This window comes from Opisthorchis viverrini (genome assembly GCF_000715545.1).
Source record: "Opisthorchis viverrini unplaced genomic scaffold opera_v5_520, whole genome shotgun sequence".
In the NCBI taxonomy this organism is placed as follows: domain Eukaryota; kingdom Metazoa; phylum Platyhelminthes; class Trematoda; order Opisthorchiida; family Opisthorchiidae; genus Opisthorchis; species Opisthorchis viverrini.
Window position 1 is genome coordinate 117,785 of NW_008752157.1, and position 20,883 is coordinate 138,667.

Sequence of the window (20,883 nt, forward strand, 5' to 3'; positions counted from 1 at the left end):
CACTTGGCCTGATGAAGCTTTTGTGTCAAAATTGAAACGTTGCCCAAATAGAAACTACCGATTGTCTACCAAGCTCTTCTGAAACCCTTCAGTTTTTGTTCGTTGAGCGAACGAACATCCTTCGCTGGTGGTTCCGAAATCCATTTAGAGAGGGCTGTACTTGTGAAAGGGAGATCACTGTTCGCTGTTTATAAGGTAACAAGAACTAAGCGGTTACAAGCCATTAGGTACGAAAGTAGATATCTCATCTGCACAGAGTTTATGAAAACTGTACATTTTCAAGCGTCCTGTTTTTGGACGTTCTTTTGATATTAAACAATAGTAAACGAACACTAAAAAACGGCTCCGTAATTCCGTGGTAACCTTCACCTTGCATCAGATGCGGGACGCAGCTTAGACGGACCGTACACTACTCGCATGCTTTATTATCAGTATACACCGTCACACTAGTATCGTCCCAAACAGTTAGGAGTTCATTCAGTCTTGAAGGTGTGTAACGCTGTCCTAAAGACCAGGGAAGATACACGAGTTCACTGTTATAGTTGTCTCCTTATGAAGGTAGTTGAAGCTTTGAAATTTGGAGCTAACTAACCCTTCTGGTCAGGCCATCATAGTAGAGGAGTTGGATGCAACCATTGTATAGACGTAACACCGTAGTCATAAGGTTGTTGAAGACCCTTCGACAGCCCACGACCGGTTTCGCCCTTCCTGTGGGGCTTATCAGGTAGGCGCAGTCCCCGAGAACAAGCCAGTGGTTTTTCTTGATTGGTTCGCGGAGCTACCAGTGAAAGGAAGAAGGCCTTCGCTGCGGAGTTACCCTTCGAAAATGGCCAACTGACCGGTTACAGACCATTGAACGGGGAAGCAAAACTCTAATCTGCATCTTAGCTACAAAAACTGGACACAGATCTTCTCCCGAACGAGTCTTCCTGGAGATTCATTGCCTCCAATCATTCGTCGGTCAAATGCAAGCAAATGTTACAAAGTGGCCCCGCGAATTCCGCAACAGAATTTTATTTTTCAATCGACGCAAAGCGAAATTCTACTCGAGTGCCTCCCGATCAGTAGTATCACCGTTACACCAGTTCGGTGTTCGAGGTGACGTTTTTGGCTATATACAGCACTTTGAGTATCGGGTGCCCGTCTTCGGACTTTGATGAAGCTGCACTAAACAGAGGGGAATATTTGGAGTTATTTGAAATGTTTAGCCCCAATCACTTCATTTCCGAGGATCCCGTGATGCAGATCTGAGAAGCAGGGGAGTTCGCTGTGCCCCTCCAGTCGTAAGCTGTTGATCAATCATTCGTGGCGAGTGGACATTAAGCGACCTTCAGGTACCGTTAGATCAGGGCAGGTGGTGTGCAGTCGGTTGCCATAACCTTGTGGATTAATCCAGTGCAATGGTTTCAACATATTTCCTTAGTCGTGCCGTCTCGAATGAACTCGACAGTGTTGAAAAGTGTGTCAAGCAATCTACTAGCACCGTCACTGGGATCAGTAATCACTTTTTCATTTTCCTTGTTCATATCATAAACTTCACACGCATTGTGCAATTGGGAATAACATTAATTCCACATAAAACTTCGCGACAAAGTTTCGGACAGTATGAATACCAGGAAATTTACAGCGCTATTCTCATTAAAGTAGCCTTTAGTTGCCACCCTAACCTTTAGTACCATATATTTCGTTGAAGAACATTCGAACCCTGATTGAAATCATTGTTCACACCAATTAGTTTACCGTGAACATGAACAATTCAACGGAGCCACAAGCCAATTTGCAGACGTTCTATTGAATGGATACCCCTCCGCCCATTATAGGCTTCGTGCAGTGACGCTTTTTCAGCCAATAGAAACGCCTATTCATCCGGCGTACTAGTGACCTGAGGGCAAAACACCCCCTATTAAGCACACACGTCACATCTACCAGATACAATTCTAGGCAAACGGAGTGTGGCATAAACCTAACTCAATCAAGCTGTCTTTCAAAGTGAAAACGGTTCCCAGAGGACGAGAAGCTACACAAACTTTACTCCCTTGAGGAAAACAAAGTCGTCAAACTAAGCCCACCTATTTAGTCAACCGCTGTACAGAAAGCCGACCCCCCACCCTGGTTATCACTCGTGAAGCTGAGGGGGATTTCCCATGGGATAGATGAGATGCGGTGGCTAGAGAGCTCCAGTAAATTCCGTCCCCAGGGAACAGTTATGAGGAGCACTCGACTACCCCCCTATTAGTGGCATGTTCATGATGCACTTCCTGAGTAAACGCCTTCAGGTCAAACATTGCATTCCATAAAGGAAAGACCGTTTATGGTAAATACTAAGATTGTTGTTGGATGTCTGTAGAACTTATCACCTAGTTTTGTTTGCAGAGGAGGATTAAATGGATTTCACGCTCAACAGGGATACTAATCAGGATTCATTCAGGAGCTGACTGAAGGATTTTCGGTGTTTGATGAGTCGAAGCATTTCACCAAAGGCTAATTATATGACAAATATAATCACTCAACTACTACACCAGCTACGCCTAACCGTCATGCCACCCGAAGGAAGCAAAGGGGGCTGAGGTACTGTCAGGTTCGAACGACGAGCCTCTCTGTCAGTAAGCTGGTGCCTTATCGACTGAGCTACCCAAGTTCACCAAAAGCTAGTGTGGACCAAGTGATGACCTATTCTAGCTTTGTTTCCAATGGCCCAACAGGTTTCGAATTAGCTGGCCATGAAATTAACCGAACACATCTACGAGTCAGGGAGCCGAAATCGATTTCTTAGCTCCTACTTGTTAGACTGGAGTGTCACTATAGCGACAGCCCGACTGGCGACCCAGAACAGAATTTTAACAATGTTTTCGGCTATCAAAACATTTTGTTACCAATAGAACAAGGAGATATTACACGAAGGCATGAAACCATGCGTCTAACTTTGCTTTCGAGTTAACCACTGAGGTTCGTCCAAATACGTGATGTCCCAAGGAGATCTTGGATAAATCACTTGTGCACCGACGTCTGGTATAAACGCTTGGGGTTCTGTTTTCCTCTGTGGCAGTGGAACGCCATGCTCTGAGGAGGCGACGCCATTTGGCGTGGAGCTGAATATGGTGAATTTTGGATGAATCTCCGGTCCTGAAAGATTATCAGTCTGGACAGGGCCAGGCAGCTCTGCTGTAGTTGAGCTGGGCGACACTGATTCAACAATACCTTCCCGGAGAACAACGCTATCGCTTTCAGACTTGGTCGAACCTGTTGTACCGCTGTAAGCCGTTGTTGGCACTGTCGTCACTTCTGTCGTGGTAGTTGGGGAGGATTTGGTGTTTGTGACAGTTTCAACAGCCAGGTCGGTTGTCGTCGAGGTAGACGAGGTTTCAGTAGAAGGTTCAGTAGTTGGAGTTGTCAGAGTACTTTGCGTTACGTTCTGTGTTGTCGGTTGCGTGTTGTAGGCTTGAAACTGAACACGGTTTTGGGCAGGTGGATTACGGACTAGGCTGGTAAAACTTCGGGTCGTCGTGGTTGGCAAGAATGGTGACGGGAGGAACAGCGAGCGAATTAGGTCACCTAGACGAAATGGTTGAAAAGGCATGAGCGTTCCATCCACTCCTGTTGAGTGGTCACGGTTTTCCTCTTCCTTGCAAATGAACGAGCGTGGCAAACTGCAGGGAGCCAGCTCCACCGCCCAGTTTCCAACCCCACCTTCTTGTAGCTCCGCAACTATGCACGCTTGACCTTTCTGTTTCCATTCTTTACGCCAACGCTTTCTCTCGGCTTCAGAGAAACGATGGTATCCAAATTGTTGCCCATTAATCCACCGGACGAGGAGCGTGTTTGGACTAGATCTTTCTACAGTCCCTCCAAGCCAAACTTTGGTGGTTTTGGGATGACTCCTGAACACGTTTGACAACATTTTCTGAAGAAGGAAAAACAGTAGTCCAGTTTAGTACTCGCTAAGTCAATAAGTTAGGTACAGAACCGGAGTAATACGCGTAGATCACGCAGACCTGGACCAACGTTGCTCAAACTTGCAAAACGTGAAACCACACAAGAACATACAACGCGAAATTCTGCATCGCACTATTCAATGACCTTGCGAAATGTCCTCAAAAACGAAACGATACTTTTGAAAGTTGACTAGATAATTGCAAGGTGGCCTTGGATTTAGCAATCTAAATAGGATTGATGAGCAGTGTAAGATTACATAAGCCTTCGCCACTTCACGCGACTCCATTACCGTTTCACGGCTGTCGCCCTCTCCTGACTGTCAAACTTTCATTTATATGTTTGTTCAGTTTCTTTCCTACTTGCACCTACTTAAGTAGGTCACAACAGAGTGTTGTACTTGAGTTAACATGGCTATAGGACGACGTGAATTAGGCTACATATCTCACATCTACCGGATATCAAGTCTTGCACAACTCTAGCGGTCTACGGAGGCGAGCACGCCAACGTACACGTATGGATAACTTACCCATTCATTTTCGGAACCCACTGAAACCAAGTGCATCGGTTCGGAAAATTCGTGAGCGCAGTAATGTTCAGCTTGGGCAAACGGGAGGGACAGGTTAGTCACCATGACATAGTTCAGACCCTTGTACGAAGCTGTGGTTAGATGCATGACTTCAACATGTGTGTCATCTGTCGTTTCGGTTTCTGTGACCTGCGATCCGGTTGCTGGAGCATAGCTATTGGCAGACAGTGGGTGAATCAGGCCACCCGAAAAGTCAGCCATTCCCGTCAATAAGGTGAATTGTTGTGGCCAGGCGGAACATGAAATGGACAAAGCTGCCCACAAAATCCAATACACTCCTTGCATATCGGTGATAACGTTTCTTTTCGAAAGATCGGCTGAATGCACCAAACCACACGATGACTTACTTCAGTTGCGCTTGCTTTCACAGTCTGTGATGAAATTTGTTCATCCAAGTCAATCAGGCTTTGACACGAGATTTTCGCTCACGACTGAAAGTGGTGTTCAGTTGGTCGAGCTGCAAAATCGATAGTCCTGAAAGCACTGCGTGAGGAAGGCCAGTGCTGTCTATAATGCCTGAGCAATGCTCACAGCTGATGGAAGTATTCCTTTGGTAAGACAAGACGGAAAATCAATACCCACGCCGGATTATCGAACGAAAAATTTCGAGTCGCAACTCACTCGCCACGGGAGATTTCAGGATCTTCAGAAGGAGTTTACTGCACATGGTACCGTAAATGAAAGTAGTTTGTTCAAAATGTGCAAATGTCTGCACAAGTGACTTTCCAAACGAGGGGATTCTTAGAAGATTTAGACCTACTAAGATGTTGGTAAGCGAGCCTTCGTCTAACTGTACCTAGTCGGTAACGTTGGTTTATGTAAGCGGTAATCAAACTTGGCACGATAAACTGGGAATGCCAAAACTATCAAGTTCGAAATAAATTAGTTTGTCATTGGCTTGTTCGCTGAGCTGGGCAATTTGGTTGCAAACGTTTCATCACCAATCGAGGTGACATCATCAGTGCGTAGGCCCAGCTCAGCGAACAAGCCAATGACAAACTAATTTATTTCGAACTTGATAGTTTTGGCATTCCCAGTTTATCGTGCCACATTCCACAACAATCTGTAGGCATTCCGTAAATTACGATTTTGTTGCACTTGAGTCAGCACAGCTTTTCGCCACCAAGCTTGAGAGTCAGGCAATTTCGATCCGAGAACTTATTCTCTTTACAATTCAAGATGCTTAACATGTGCAGTTTCAACTGTGCAAGGATTTAGATTTTCTAGAAAGTAGATCTCAAAAGGTCTAGTTAGTGTAGTCTCTAAATAGCGTGACATATCAGGTTTTTATTTTTCAGCCTCCGATAACCCAAGCAACCTGGATTATAGAAACTTAATGATGTATCACAGATGCCCGCACTGGTTATCACCGGTGACCGCAAATTTTCCGCCTTCTGCACTCGGTACCTTTGGTCACAGTTTATTGATTTATATGTATCGCCTATCAGTCACTCCTGTACGTTTCCTAAAATTTTGTACGCCTTTAATTCTTCGGTCCGAAAAGAACAAAACTGCTCTTGAATCGATGCGATAACCTCTCTCAGCTATGAGGCTTCACCATGTACACCCAGGTAATTGCATTATAGAAGTCCTTCGTGTGATTTGATCGATCATTCTCAATATGTGCCACTCAGCCACATTTCTCACCAGCAGTTGGACTGAGTGGATCGGATTGACGATAACTATCCTTGTTTGACAACGCTAAACTGCATTTCGCTCTGAAAGACAGTCAAACCTCAGTGACCTATCGGTACACACAGCCGTCTTGTCCACGTTCTCTGGGTGCGGCATCGAGGACTTCTAGGTGAATTTGTTTGTGAATAGTGTGAACACATTAGCCTGGGTGGAATCGTCCCACATAGACACTTTCCGATATGCCAAAAATGAACGTGATTTGAGGCTATTCACTGATTAGTACGGAGTAATCAAGAACGACTGAAAATTGGTTGAAGTACCACCCTTCGAGAGTGAACCACCGGTTGAGCTGCACAAAAAACGAAGCTGAAACAATCTACTGAAATGTATAACTGGCCAACTGCGGAATATCCTAATGACGGCTATTTAGAAGTTTAGAGTGAATACTGTGGCGTAGATTTTCATACAATAGGTCACGTAGCATCAGCTGAATTCGTCAGTGAGCATAGAAGTTCAAGACTCGCTCGAGGATGCAACCCATCGTTCCACGTGCTACCGTTGAGCAGCCTGTTGGCGTTTCTCGACGAATGAAATACACTGGTCATATCCTGACGAAAATAAAATTTAGTATGCGGAAGTTTATCTTCAGTCGAACGTTCTTGTGCAAAATCTTCTGTATGTCAGTAAAATCCCACTCCACCTAAGTAGCCAATATAGGTGTGTTCATAAATTTTGCCTCATTCAAACCGTTCCCATAGAACCATTGTTCAAAACTGCCCTTTTAAAGTAGCACCCCAGGTTGGGTAGTTTGTCCACTTTTGAAAGAGCACCGCGAAATATGCCAGCAAGAAAGCAACTTATTTCCCTGGTTTTAGCTCCACAACCTGAGTCTTGCCGGCCACTGCGGAAATCTGGTGACTTCCCCGAATACCCAGCTAACAGAATTGGATCCATCAAATCGATAATAATTCCATGTTTCAAAGTAAAAAAAGGAATCACCGGGAGCTAAAACGTTTAGTTCAGTTAGTTTGTGATACTTTATCGTGCTGACGCCTCAGTGAACAAACCAATAATTCATGACTGCGGCGTCTGTTCCGTTCGCCAAACTGAGCTTGTAGGTTTGGATTTTGATCGACAATCGAGGTGGTATTACCTGCGCAACCCAAGCTATCAACACCCCCCCTAGATAGCCATTCTGCAACGAACAGCTCTGTAGATGCCGGTCACCCTCTTGTGCATTACACAAGTTTCATTCGTGGATACAATCGAGGTGGTATTACCTGCGCAACCCCCCGAGATAGCCATTCCGCAACGAACAGCTCTGTGGACGTCGGTCACCCTCTTGTACATGACACAAGTTTCATCCGTCGCCAATCGGACAACATTATCTAGTTACGTCGTGCTATGGTAGGGTACCATCTTGTTCTCATTGCTTATCAGACACGCAACAATGACATTTGAGCATGCTTTGACGTACTCTTTCGCTGTGGAAACGCTCAGAAATAAACCTTACGGCGAGGTCAGAACATACCGGTGACAAAATGCACACACAAAACCTAGCTACTTCAACGCACATTGAAGGCTGCAGTACACAACAGCAATGTCAAACGCCCAGTCACACCATTAAAGGCTCGCTCACAAATGAAGTTCACAGTGGTTCTGGCACATTCTGCACAGGCCTGATACTGGATGGGGTCGACGGCTGAAAAACAGAAACAGTCATCAGGATAAATAAAGATCGTCTGGAAGTAAGCATTGTGTCCCGAATACACCGGTGGAACCAAGCCTACTTGAAAATACGCGATGACCCTGTTAAATACCCTCGGTTGGAGACACTGTTGGCTCATTCATCATAAACTAAGTGAGGTAGTTAGAGGCACTGTCATGGATGGTGGCTCTGCATACAGTGTCCGTTGGAGCTTCATCACCGGCTGTGAAAAGCGCCAACTTGCCATACAGCGGTTGTAGCTGCCACGATTTCGTCCATCGATGATTTAGGTAGGTGCGGTAGATATCCGCGCATCGGAAGTAGTAGCCGATACAACTGATGCGTGAGAAGTGGACTAGAATCACGGACCTTACGATAAGGAACTTCAGTCGCAACTACTTCGCAGAATCACGGACCTTACGATAAGGAACTTCTTCGCGGGCGAGATGGCTCAAGTGGTGAGAGCGCCAATTTACTGACAGGAAGGTCCGTGGTTCGAACCCGACCTCTGCCTCTCGACTTCCCCTGTCTAGGCTTGGGAAACAGGGCAGTATCTCAGTCCTCATGCTTCTCCCGGGTTGCATGGCAGCTAGGCACCAGAAGGGTGTTACAGCTGAACGATTTATTATTTATTTACTTTGCGCATTGGTAATTGATCAGGTGTATGTTGATCTGTTCGCCGATCTTGGCAACTTCATTCATTTATGTGGGGAAAAACGCCAAAAAGGTGACTCAACCACAGCTTCGTACTTAATCAGCCGACAGCAAATTCAGTCAGTCGAACACAAGACTGCTTCAAAAGGCAATGGTAATGAAGTCATTTTGTGGATAACACCGACCAAAGCTATCACTGGAGTCTCACAGATAACTTTCTTTCCCTGTTGAATGAGAAAAAACGAAGGAATTGGTTGAAAAGTGTTGATTCTTATGTCTTGAATGATGCTACAGTACTCGGTGGGATTCGTGAGAAGTAGAGAACCTCTAGGGGTGCTGTACAATTTCCTGATCAAGGGAATCAGGTAGAAATCGATAGTTGTTTCTTCTCCTGACGCCGTTCATAGTAGTAGAATGCTTCAAAGGCGACCTAAAATGTGAGAAAAGAGGGTAGAATTGGACGGAACCGAGAGAATACGGTACCTCAACCAGGATCAAGAGGATGATCATCCATTCCAGGCGGCACGCATGTCGGGATTGCAGATGATTGGACAAGATTTCAGTCAGTTCGCAGCACATGTTCAAACGGGAATTGAGAACCTAAAAGGAGAAAAGGTGTTGAGGAATAGAAAAGTACGGGGCCATAACGATGCACACAGGCTGTGACATGGGTATATGAAAGTGGCAAACAACGAAGTGCAGGGCATGCATACTGTATATAGATAAAAGGTAATGGACCTTGGGAAGTCCCACCGTTCAGCTATCGCACCCTTTCGGTGCTGACTGCCATGCCCCAGAAGGAAGCAAGAGGGATCAGATACTGCCAGGTTGCCCAAACCTAGGCAGGAGAAGTCGAGAGACAGAGGTCGGAGCTTTCGGTCAGTAAATTCGCGCACTAACCACTTGGACCATCTCGCATCCAACTTGGGAGGTAAAGGATGCGGTTTGTTCTAGCCTACCCAAAAGAGTTCGATTTGATTTGTACAAGCAGTAGCCTGACATGCCTTTTACACTTGACAGTACATGTAATCACATCGTGCTTGAATTTCTAGTCGCTATGTGACTTCAAACGACGGTAATCTGGATTAGAACGGTCTCAAACCCAGTAATTTACAAGTATAGCCTATTCGATGTGATGAGGTCACAGAAAAACCGCAAAGTAGCTGAATAAGGCAAGCGATCATAATGCAGCAATAAGCACACTGATGACATCAGTGATTACGGGATAAATTGAGCTCAAGACAGCTCAAATGAGAAGGTAGGTAGTTCAAACCCAACCTCGGCATTTTGATTACTCCTGTCTAAACCTGGCAGCCTCTCAGTCCCTACACTTCCTTCGGATGGTACGACAGCCAGGTACCAAAAGGGCGTTGCGGTTGGAGGATTGTTTATTTGTTTACAGAACAATCGTTTTGCGTGCTCAAAGAACGTACACAACAAAAGATATGCGTCAGTAAATGCAAAGTGCCCGTGTAACTCCCACCAAGAAATGCTTTGTGTTCAGAAAGATTCAGCCACTGCCTTGCATGCCCCATCGCCATGATTACTGATCCTGTCGACGCACACAAAAATGCCGCACTGAGAGCGAAGCCATTCGCCCCAAGTGCAGCTGCATAAGTAGGAAAGACAGACAACACCTATCTGTTGTCCGGCTCACGTTCATCCGCATCAGGCAGACACAGTGACCTCAGTCTCAGTTCCTCTTGCATGTGTCCAGATTGGACCTCCTAACTAAACAGAAACTGGGACCGTTGGCCCCAAATGAACCGCATAACGTTAGTTAGTTAATTTCGAACGGGTGATGAGGACAGCAATCCACCAATAGTGGAACTGACATTTAGCTTACTCACTTACATATATACATACAATATACCGTTCAGCTGTAGCACCCTTTCGGTGCCTTACTGCCATGCCACCCGAAGGTTGCACGAGGGCTGGGATACTGTCAGGTTGCCCAAGCCTAGACAGGGGAAGTCGAGAGGCAGAGGTCCGGTTCGAACCACGGACCTTCCGGTCAGTAAATTCGCGCTCTAACCACTTGGTCCATCTCCCCCCCCCCCACTTACATATCTACTTACTTAAGAATGACTTGATAAAGGTGGAAAGATAAGAGAGGAATGGAGAGTTATTGCCAAAAACCCCATATCCCTAGAGAAAACGGCAAACAGCGAGGTGTCCGTATATTCCGACACCATGGACGTTGAGCACCTTGGTGAAGCGAAACACAAGCAGCGGGATGGATCCAAAAGTCTTTTGCAAACCTTGCCCAAACAGCGACAGACAAGCGTTAGCTCGGCAGTTCGGCAAAAAAATGATGACAAGCCAGCCTCTGGGATCAGTTTTGTACCATGTTCAGTAAAGTTTCCAAACACGTACAGGCAGAATCAGGTGGGCCTCGGCCGAGGAAGCACAGTGATCTCACAAAGTTCAGACCGATATCGCCAGCTTTCACTTCCCATCATGTCACATCATGGCCTGTCCTCCGCTAACAACAAATGCTTTGAGTGAAACACGATGCCTTCTTTGATCCAAAACAGTCTAACGTGAAAAGCCGTATCCGCTGCTCGGGCGAATACGATACGCTACCTAGTACTCGCTTTTGGATCGTTTCGTAACAAACATGACATTGGTAACCAGCCCCCTGGAGACGTTTGAGACCTTCAGATAAAAGGAGCCGAGGTTCATATCCACAGCTGAGGACAGCTCTCAGAGGTCGTTTTGCAAACATGGCTATCTAATCTCAGTGACATTCGTTTCTGACACCAAAGTTGACACGTTGTCTTGGCGATTCGTACACTGATGTCGTCTGCCAAAGGGCCGTCACAAACTTTACACTTGCTAGACCAAGTAAACCTATCAACAAACTCAAGCCCCCTATTCTGAATTTTCGAAAAGGCATATGACATCGGGAAACCCTGAAGTAAGACCTCGGGATTTGAAGACACGAACTGCGAGTCGAAACACGGGATCATTGTCAACAGTTTGGTTGGAATAGTGAGGGCTCGATCGTCAAACAACAGAACGGTGTCATTGTCATGCTCTAAGCCTACCAATCTTTCTCCGGACCTCATTTGGAAATCCAGATCCGTGATCTCTTACACAGTATACTCCATGACAAAGGTGAGAGAGGAATGGGAACAGAGGACAACACTGGCAAACCTCCTGGTTGTGGGGAACTTTCAGACAGCGCAATGTAAACCCTGACGTGGCCAGATATAGTAAATAGTACAAGGGATATCACCAAACTTTCAGAGCGATCGTTCGTAACACCCTTTCGGTGCATAGCTGCCATGCCACCTGGAGGATGCACGAGGGCTGAACTCCTGCCAGGTTGTCCAAGCTTAGAAGGATCAGGCGAGATGCTGAGGATGGGTTCGAACAACGGATCTTCCAGTCAGTAAGTCCGCATATTAACTAGTCAACTATCTCACTCTCCAGAGTAGTTCTCTCAGGCGAAGCATACATAGAAGATCCAGTCTATCCACAGAGTTGAAAGTTCCTCTGAAATTAAGGAGAGCGCCACAGTTGGTCGGCGATATGCATGGCGCTGCTCAAACAAGTAAAATGATGTAGTGAAGATACACCCCACATGGTTGAAATCCTGCCCAGTGCTTTTGGATTTGCGTCTCGGATCACGAGGTCAGACGCCACAACATTATTGAAGCCGGCATCCGCGTTACAACCGGAGTGAGGCGTATGCTCGGAGCAGTCGGTTTGGGAACAGTGACCAATTGGCTTCAGATTGTTGAAACGTGCTCAAAATTAGTTTAAACAAACTGACCAGAGCCAAACACAACCGTCTGTGAATAATGCTGGTGCGACACGACGGTTCTTCCGCATCTCAATGTATGAGAGAGCGTCTAAACTCAAAGACCACGGCTGGAATGAGAGATGGGAACTAAATTTTTACACAAAATATTCAGCCCAGTCAGCTTCCTCGGTCCCGTTAGGTGTATCAGGCAAAACAGTTTTAAGAGGGTCCCAGCTGCAAGAGTTTCTTTATTTCTGGAGTTCCCTCAATCCATCAAGATTTCTCATCAGGTCATAGGCTATTCTCGAGCTGAATTAGACTTAACGTTTGAAGGGATACGACGTCCTGTACCGAGGAATGGCAGCGGGTATTCTAAACTTATGGGCTCATTTGATGGGCCTTCAGAAGCACCACGTGCTGAGTTTCTGCCGTATGAATGGCAGTGGTTATCTCATCCCGCTTAAGATTGATATCTTCTGAAAATGTTGCCCATGAAACTTCGAAACCGCCTCATTTATTGATCATCAGGCGAGGGATGATCCGATTCGACGTGAGTGGTCGAGAAACAGAACAGACAGTTAACTCCCGACAAAGGTCACCTGTGGCAGTCAGGATGCTGGGCAATACAATTCCGTCTCTTAGGTTGTGTCGTTCCCTCGGATACCACATGAGGTCCATGGTTTACCTCACATCACAAGAACTTAACCCCTAAGTGACCAATCCTAACTAACCATGCGGAATGCGTCATGTTGCTTTGATGTTTTGAAAGAGTGAAGTTTGCTCGAGGGCACTGCACAGACATTGAACCTATAATGACGTGCTGATGGAGAGCGAGATGACCCAAGTGGTTAGAGCGCGAATTTACCGAACGAAAATTTCGTAGTTCGAACCCGACCTCGGCCTCTCGACTTCTCCCGTATAGGCTTGGGCAACCTGACAGTATCCCAGCCCTCGTGCAACCTTCGGGTGGCATGGCAGTTAGGCACCGAAAGGGTGCTACAGCTGGACGTGCTAATGCTGTGAACACGACTGAAGATTGGACGTTTGTAATCAAACTGCTTTACTTAGAGAGCAAACCAATCGCGGTTTCAATCTTCCAACGGAATCAACAACGTCTTGTCACTATTAGTTTAGGATTCAGCCCTGGGATCTTCCTCAGAGACGACCGTGGAAAAAACTGAGCATCACACTGGACCAAAGTCAACTTACCCGTGTTCGTGCGGGGACGCTGAGTACGGTGCGTAGTTGGGTATAGAGCGATTCAACCTCCGGGCGGTCCCAGTAAAAGTCTGGGGTTTCTATCATAGATGTACTAATATTCAACAAATGCCTGTGGAAACCAACAGAAACGAAACTTGGCAATAAAACGAAATGAAACAAAATCGTACACTACAAAAGAATGAATGGTCATCGTAAAATAGACGGTTTGTCTCAATGTAGTGTAATTACCTCCAGAAGAACATATTTAGATTCATCGTGATGCAACATGATCACCAGGTTCCATGGGATTCGCATGAATAATGTTCCATAAACTGCATCTTGTTTGACCGAGCTACTTACAAGTATGCGCTGAAGAGCTGAGGGTGTCTGCGACTTCCAAAGATTTAGACCGCACATCCGGGAGGTGTAGCGGTCGTTACACGGAGCAGTAACAAGCTATTCAAGCAGCTGACGCGACTTCTCGAATTATAGTCTATTCTAACAAAACTCTTCTATTCCATTCTATCCAAAACTTGATACACCAAGAACTACATCCAACAATGTAACACTTGCATCCGAACTTACCAACTTATCCCCGTTGGCAGAGAACACACGCGCGAATGCATCGGATTTCACACTCGGCCACTTTGCCCACAGATTTGTCTAACCTCAGTGTCCCTCCAGCTACACAGGATTGCCCATTACGAGCGCCAACAAGAAAAGGAACTGTATCCTAAACACCGCTATTTACGATGTTACCAAAAAACAAGCGCCAAATTAACCTTGGACCACAACGCGGGGTGAAACGATTAATGTATTGATAAACGCCACATGGATGGCGGTGAAGTAGTGGGAATAATATAAGCAACAAAGAGCAATCTTCGGTCACCGCAAGGAGCTTTGTCACACGTTGATGTCTGTGAAGCACACCAGCTATTGAATTTTGCCATGTAAAACCAGGCGGCCCAAACAAATCCCGTTTCCTTGACGGAACATACTACTCCCAAGGTTGCTGAAAACTTTTCGACAGCTCATTGTCGGTTTAGTCTTTGTTGGGGTCCATCACGTAGGCGCATTCACCGAGAACACCGTGAACGAGAGATTCGACTGAGTTTCCTGTCGAAATCAAACTACTGCGCGAAATAAGGTGTTTCGATAATCCACTTTAATTAGGAGAGATAGCATTGTAATGGGTTTTGTGCTCAATGAAATCGCAACACATAAACGCACCGTATAGTGAATAGTTCACCGGTCTTCTTCAGCACGCTTGAACGGGGAAAATTCAACCCGAAGCCGTTTTTCATTCTCTGCGACAGAATGGTAAAATGGGAACAGAACAAACTCAAAGGTACTCAGAATAGATGAATAGCCCAACTTCTAATAGCACACAACTAGGATAAAACAGGGCTCCCGATACGTCGGGTGTTTTTCATTTTGGAAAGCAAGCTAGTTGAATTCTCGACCTACCAATTGACGGCCAATATCCAAACCAAAACCAATAAAATCTGTGGGCCAGGTGAGGTGAGACTATGAGAACGGAGACGGTGATTAGCATTTTACATAGACTTGGTGACACTCCACAGTTAGTATACGGCACGGAGTTTGAACGCTCCTTGAGGCGGGGGACGTCGTGTGGCACAAAAGATTCAATTCGAGAGCGAACTAGTACGGGTGAACGTTTCTTGATTGAATCAAAACACTGAAGTTTGAGGTCTGAGTAACCTACTGCCACAATGGGACTTTTGAGGCATTTATGCATATCACTAAATGGACACTCCTCAACGAAGCAGTATTGTACAGGGGGAAACGGCGTAGACAGTAAGACAACAACGACAAACACACAGAGTACAGAAGAGTGTCACGTGATCGAGATAGAAGGCTGATAGAACGGACTGACAATCAACAGAGTGTAGTTCAGCTGTAGCACCCTCTCGCCGCCTAACTGCCATGCCACACGAAGGAGGCACGAGGGCTGGGATACTGCCAGGTTGTCCAAGCCTAGACAAGGGAAATCGAGGGTTGAGGTCGGGTTCGAATCACAGACCTTCCGATCAGTAAATTCACGCTCTAACCACTCGGTCCATCTCGCCCCCTCAACCATGTATCAGCTTGGTCTTGCTCCTATCCTTCGGAACCAAGGAATTGTCCCGGTTGGGTTGGCTTAAAGTGAACATTGGTTCTTGCATTGTGACGAATTTATGTCTAATTCAAGCATTCTTACAGCGGATTAGAGAAAGACGTGAACTATCCAGTGTACTAAATCTAACGTCTGTTACAACACGTGAAACAGCTATTAACAACCAGGAAACGATCATTTCCCCAACACCTGCCATTACGTTTGCATCATATTTACTTGGTTCTCTGTGCAAGAGATTTTAACATCCGAAGAACTTCTGAATCAGATAAAATATATACAAAAAACCCCCAAAAAGCCATGAGTTCTTGCCTCAATCCAAGGTTCCATTTGAACTGCGACTGAATCAAAACTGTTCTCCAATAGAGCCAATTTTACTGCAAGTCAAAGAACGAAAAAGAAGGCATGAGAGATACAAACATGTATGCTCAAACAAACGAATGAGGACATATTCATCAGGGCAAATTGAGTGGTAGCTCCGAAAGACCCGAAAAAAGACAGAACCAATCAAAGCACGACATTACGAGATCAGTGGTTAAAAGCAGGATACGAATACAAAAGATGCGTATCCGGTCCTTTTTCCCCGAAACGATTGCAAACGTCTGAAAACCATAAGTGTGTTTATAATTGGCGAATGTTGTCTATACTACTGAATCCAGCTGGAACGTATTCTTCACTTTGTGCGTATGGTTCTAGTGATCATGACTTCTATCCTGGAAAGTGCACACTAATCAGAACATTTATCAAGTCATCTCCAGCTGATTTGATCAGAGTTACCGAATAAACAGTAGTTAGAGCGCGAATTTACTGATAGGAAGGTTCATGGTTCGAACCCGACCTCTACATCTCGACTTCCCTCATCTAAGCTTAGGCGACCTCGTGCTTCCTTCAGGTGGCATGGCAGTTAGGCACCGAAAAGGTGTTACAGATGAACGGTTGTCCACCATGAGTGACTAGACGATAAACAGGGACCACTCTTATTCAGTTTTATCTCGGCTCGCAACTTTCAGGGTGAACAAGACTGAAAGACAAAAATGTGGTAATAAAACATTCGTGTCAGTTCGACTGATACTGGGTGACCGCAAATCGACACCGGGTTCGGACGAGGGGCTCAGCTTGGACACCGATTAGTGTTCACTCAGTGTTTTTCTACAAAACTGTACCTCGGAAGGCCACACTGGACCGAACGCCTTGCAAAATGGAATTATTTCGGCATAATTTCGCCGAAAAGTAAGTGCGAAAACTGCAGCGCTGCTCTAACGATTTTCATCAAGAAAAATAAACCACTAAAAACTCCAAAAGTTGTTTATTAATAGCAAACCATATACCGATGCTAAACAGATACATCTCACAGGAAACGCGGACCTTTGCCTGAGAATTAATCACTCGAAGAGCAGGTCAACACCTGACCAGGTGTTGTGGATGGTGTGACCGAAGGATGAATGGCTCGACAAACTGCTCAGGTTCAAATTAGTTGTAGGGCACAACTGCTATCCAACTGGTATCGGGTCTCAATTTTTCAAAAAAAGTGCAAGAAGAGTACCGCCGATAGCGTTTTGCAGGCGTAAAACAGGTGCACAACTATGGGCATTTAGCTCACACAACGAAACTTGCGACCGAAAGTTACCTCGCTACTTACAAAGGGTGAGTAACTTGCTCAGAAAGAAAAAAACAGCCCACGTGGCATCCGCGCTTATTCGGCAGGAGACGAGCGATTAACGTGAGTCATGTTCGAGCATTTAGAACGAAAACCCCGCTGCGCGCCTGCCGAGCTGGGCTGACTATAGGGAGGACTTCCGGAAAGCCAACCTGATCTGTTGGTTAGACAGGGAGAAACGTTGGTTCACACCTTACACAAACTTGGGGAAGCATCTCCTCTATATGTGGTTGCCTAAGGAGATCTGCTTTGTAGCGAATGATCAAGGTAGTCCATCAAATCTAGCAAAAGTGGGCTATAGATGGGACGCTCGATGAGAAAAATCAACGGTAACTACAAAAAACCGTCCAGCTGTAGCACCCTTTCGGTGCCTAACTGCCATGTTACCCGAAGGAAGCACGAGGGCTGGGATACTGCCAGGTTGCCCAAACCTAGACAGTGGAAGTCGACTGGAGAAGGTCGGATTCGAACCACGGACCTTCCGGTCAGTAAATTCGTGCTCTAACCACTTGGGCCATCTCGCTATATACCAATAAAAACGAGTAACGCGAGAGTGAAAAATTGACAGAGAGGGGCTAACGACCGCCTACAGAACAGTGCGAAAAGACGTCGACCTGAAGACAGCAAGTAAGGCATACGCATGTGTTGAAAGCCGAAACGAGAAAACTAAAGAACAGTCAGATAAATGAGAGATACGCGGATGCCTAGCCAGTAGGTCAGTAGATCCTACACCCCCCTTTGAATTTTCGCAGTCATCACTTGAAACAAAGGTGGATACATAAGTGTGAGATACTTTCAGTAGCGTCCGTAATTCATAGACAAATAATGGCAAAAACTTTGAGCGAGAAATGTTTGGAACCAAAGAGCTGACTCTTACAGCAATTCTCGTTTTCATAGAATCGTAACAAAATGAGATAGAGGACATGAAGAGCACGGGTAAAGCACACACCTGATAAAGCAAGAGCCTCGGAAAAAGCGAATTGCTCCAAACGAATGGGGTCTTCCACAGGGACTAAATGCAATCCATTTTGAAGGTTTTGGTTCATGATAGTCTGGTCGACCCGATGTTTGCTAGATGGCTTAGCAGTTGCAGCAGCATCACCCAGCTCTTCAGTCTTCTCGTCTGTGTGAAAATCGTGATCTTGGACGCGACTTTCGTGTTTCTGTAGGTAGATGTCTTCACCGACTAGACGAGTGTGCTCGCTGAAAATAAATGAAACACAAAGTTACAGGTGTGTAGAAGGGAAAACCATGTCGTATGTGCCAAAAACAACACTTGTATGTACGTCAATAGACCTCCTAAACGTATGATTAAACCGGTACGGTGAACTTCTAGGCAGACAAACCAAGATTTTGAATCCGAAAGAGCGAGAAGACAAGACGCACTTTAAAAGCCGCTCTTCTACTGCATGTAAAATCAACCGATACCGAAAAACGTTTTCATATTTTTGCAATAGCCAGGAACCTGGAGTCACAAGATTGCTGACCTTCCTCCAGAGAAAGTTCAACCTAACCGCTTCCAAAAAGACAAAGCGTGGTTTCAACAATATAATCAGAAGACCCGAAGAACTTGTATGGACGTCAGTAAACCTCCTAAACGTATGATTAAGCCGGTACGGTGAACTTCTAGCCAGCTAAACCAAGATTATGAATCCAAAAGATTACATCATGCGACGTTCTCCTACTGCATTTAACATCGACCGATACTAGAAAACGTTTTCATATTTTGCAATAGTCACAAGAGAAAGTTCAACCTAGCCGCTTCCAAACAGACAAAATCAGAAGACCCGCCGGCCAGTAAATTTGCGCTCTGACCACTTGTTCCATCCCGCCCCACTGTACCTCACGTACAGGGCAGCACTGGTGAGCAGTTAGTGTGTACTGATGAGGCCTGTTAATCTGTAATACGTAACTGCTGTCCACCCTCCAGTGCCTAGTGCCGAAAAAAGACTCGCCGACAAGTGACACAACAGCTTTATTGCAGCAAGCGAGTGCGAAGGTGCAACGGTCTCGCGCTATATAGTGAGGGGGCACTGTCTGACCTTGATCCAAGGCTGTGTCGCAGTGCCTGATTCTGCTCCAGGACTGTCTAAGTAGTTTTCGGGTATCCTGGGATAATCTTCAAGAATCTGACTTTCCTTACACCTCTCCCTTTTGACCATTCAACGTAAGATGGTCGGCGCGGATCAAGTTGAAAAGGTTCCACCGGTACGACGTTAGGTGGAACTCCACACGGACCCCTTTTTACCGCTCGCAGTCAGGTGCTGCTACGGCCGAGAAGCTATCCCACTCAAGACTGGCCAAGAATTGGGGACGCTTGCCGGTCCGGCATCAAGCCGAGATCTGACTGGTCGAAAGTTTGGACCTAACAGCCAATCACGACCCAGTATTGGCCAAATGACGGTTGCCAATGGCGCATCCAGAACGCGTCAGAATTTCCAGAAAGTTATTGCCGCCTACGCCATATATATATGAAGCGCTGTACAAGTGTTCCGGACTTCGTTTTGGGCATTAATATACCTTGTGCACCTCTGGTGGTTGTTTTGACAAGAACGCTAGCTTGGGAGGCTCAGACAGAGAACTAAGCTGAGAAAAATACCGTTACTACGTACGACGTCTTGGTTGCAGCAGTGGATGCGTCTTGGACGGTACATGAGGAGCAGTGGCTATTGGCGCTGATCTTGGGAGATCAAAGGTTTCGAGCAACAGGTTGAGGTCTGGTAACTGTTCCTCTGCTTTTGGGATCGGGCACTCAGTCGGCTGTAGCTGATTGACATGCCGTTTGCATATTCGGACGCTGTAAATCACCTTACCAATTCCTTGGAGAACGACTCCGACAGTCCAGTTTTTAAGCTCAAAAACATCATACACGAGAGATTCAGCTGGGTTTCAGATGAGTCTCCTGCAAAACCAAATTGGTTTGCAAATGAGAGTATTTCGCTAATTTCGTGCAATTTGGGCTCAAATGGAACATAAGGTTGACGGGGACTGCGCCAACCTGATGAGCTCCAAGAAGAGGGGAACCGGTCGTGGGCTGTCGAGGAGATTGCAGCAACTTAATGAATAGTGCATTGTCTACGAACCATCCAGCTTGACCGTTGGATTGGGGATGGATTGGTGGGGAAGTAACATGTATGATGCCGTGTCTTCGAACGAATTCACAAGACTGTTGGGACGTGAACTGAGTACCATTGTCTGAAACAATGGTTTCTAGGGTATCGAATATTGAAAACAAATGCCACAGTTTAGTGATGGTTGTTATCATTGTTGTCTCAGACACAAGAAGGACATCGGGCCACTGACTGAATGTTTCGGAAACGATGAGGAAGCTTTGTCCGTTAAGTGGCCCGGCAAATCCATATGGATGCGCGACCACGGTTCTTCTGGCTGTGGTCAGCTGGATTGGTGATACTCCATTGCCCTCTGTAGTATGCTGTCGTTTTTGGTGGCATCGCGGACCATGTGAAAAGTCACGCTAGGTGGCTTGTAGTCTCCAACACGGGCTTCCGGTTCGAATATGGTTCTGCTTCGTAACCCCCGGCTGCGTCTTCGACTAGCTATTCGTGTCCGGCAATGACTTTCCTTGTGCCCACGTCGATTGCACACTGGATATTTGTGTTTTCTT

The 20,883-nt window shown here is 46.0% G+C and overlaps 2 protein-coding genes across 2 annotated transcripts in view; one reads left to right on the plus strand and one right to left on the minus strand.

Moving 5' to 3' along the window:
- Positions 1-2,848: 2,848 nt before the first annotated feature.
- T265_11424 (hypothetical protein) overlaps positions 2,849-20,883 on the minus strand; it is a gene marked incomplete at both ends in the record, with an annotated part of 44,035 nt that continues 26,000 nt past the window's right edge. The window contains 4 exons of the mRNA XM_009178076.1: positions 2,849-3,901; positions 4,460-4,836; positions 18,208-18,461; positions 20,342-20,681. Of these exons, the coding sequence (XP_009176340.1) occupies positions 2,918-3,901; positions 4,460-4,836; positions 18,208-18,461; positions 20,342-20,681 (1,955 nt within the window). The remainder of the gene's footprint in view (positions 3,902-4,459; positions 4,837-18,207; positions 18,462-20,341; positions 20,682-20,883) is intronic.
- On the plus strand, positions 8,269-15,632 carry T265_15432 (hypothetical protein; the record flags this gene model as incomplete). The annotated part of the gene is made up of 6 exons (XM_009178077.1): positions 8,269-8,510; positions 10,328-10,533; positions 11,736-11,888; positions 13,120-13,385; positions 13,409-13,504; positions 15,381-15,632. Coding segments are annotated over 6 exons (1,215 nt in total), but the record flags the coding sequence as incomplete, so codon positions are not given.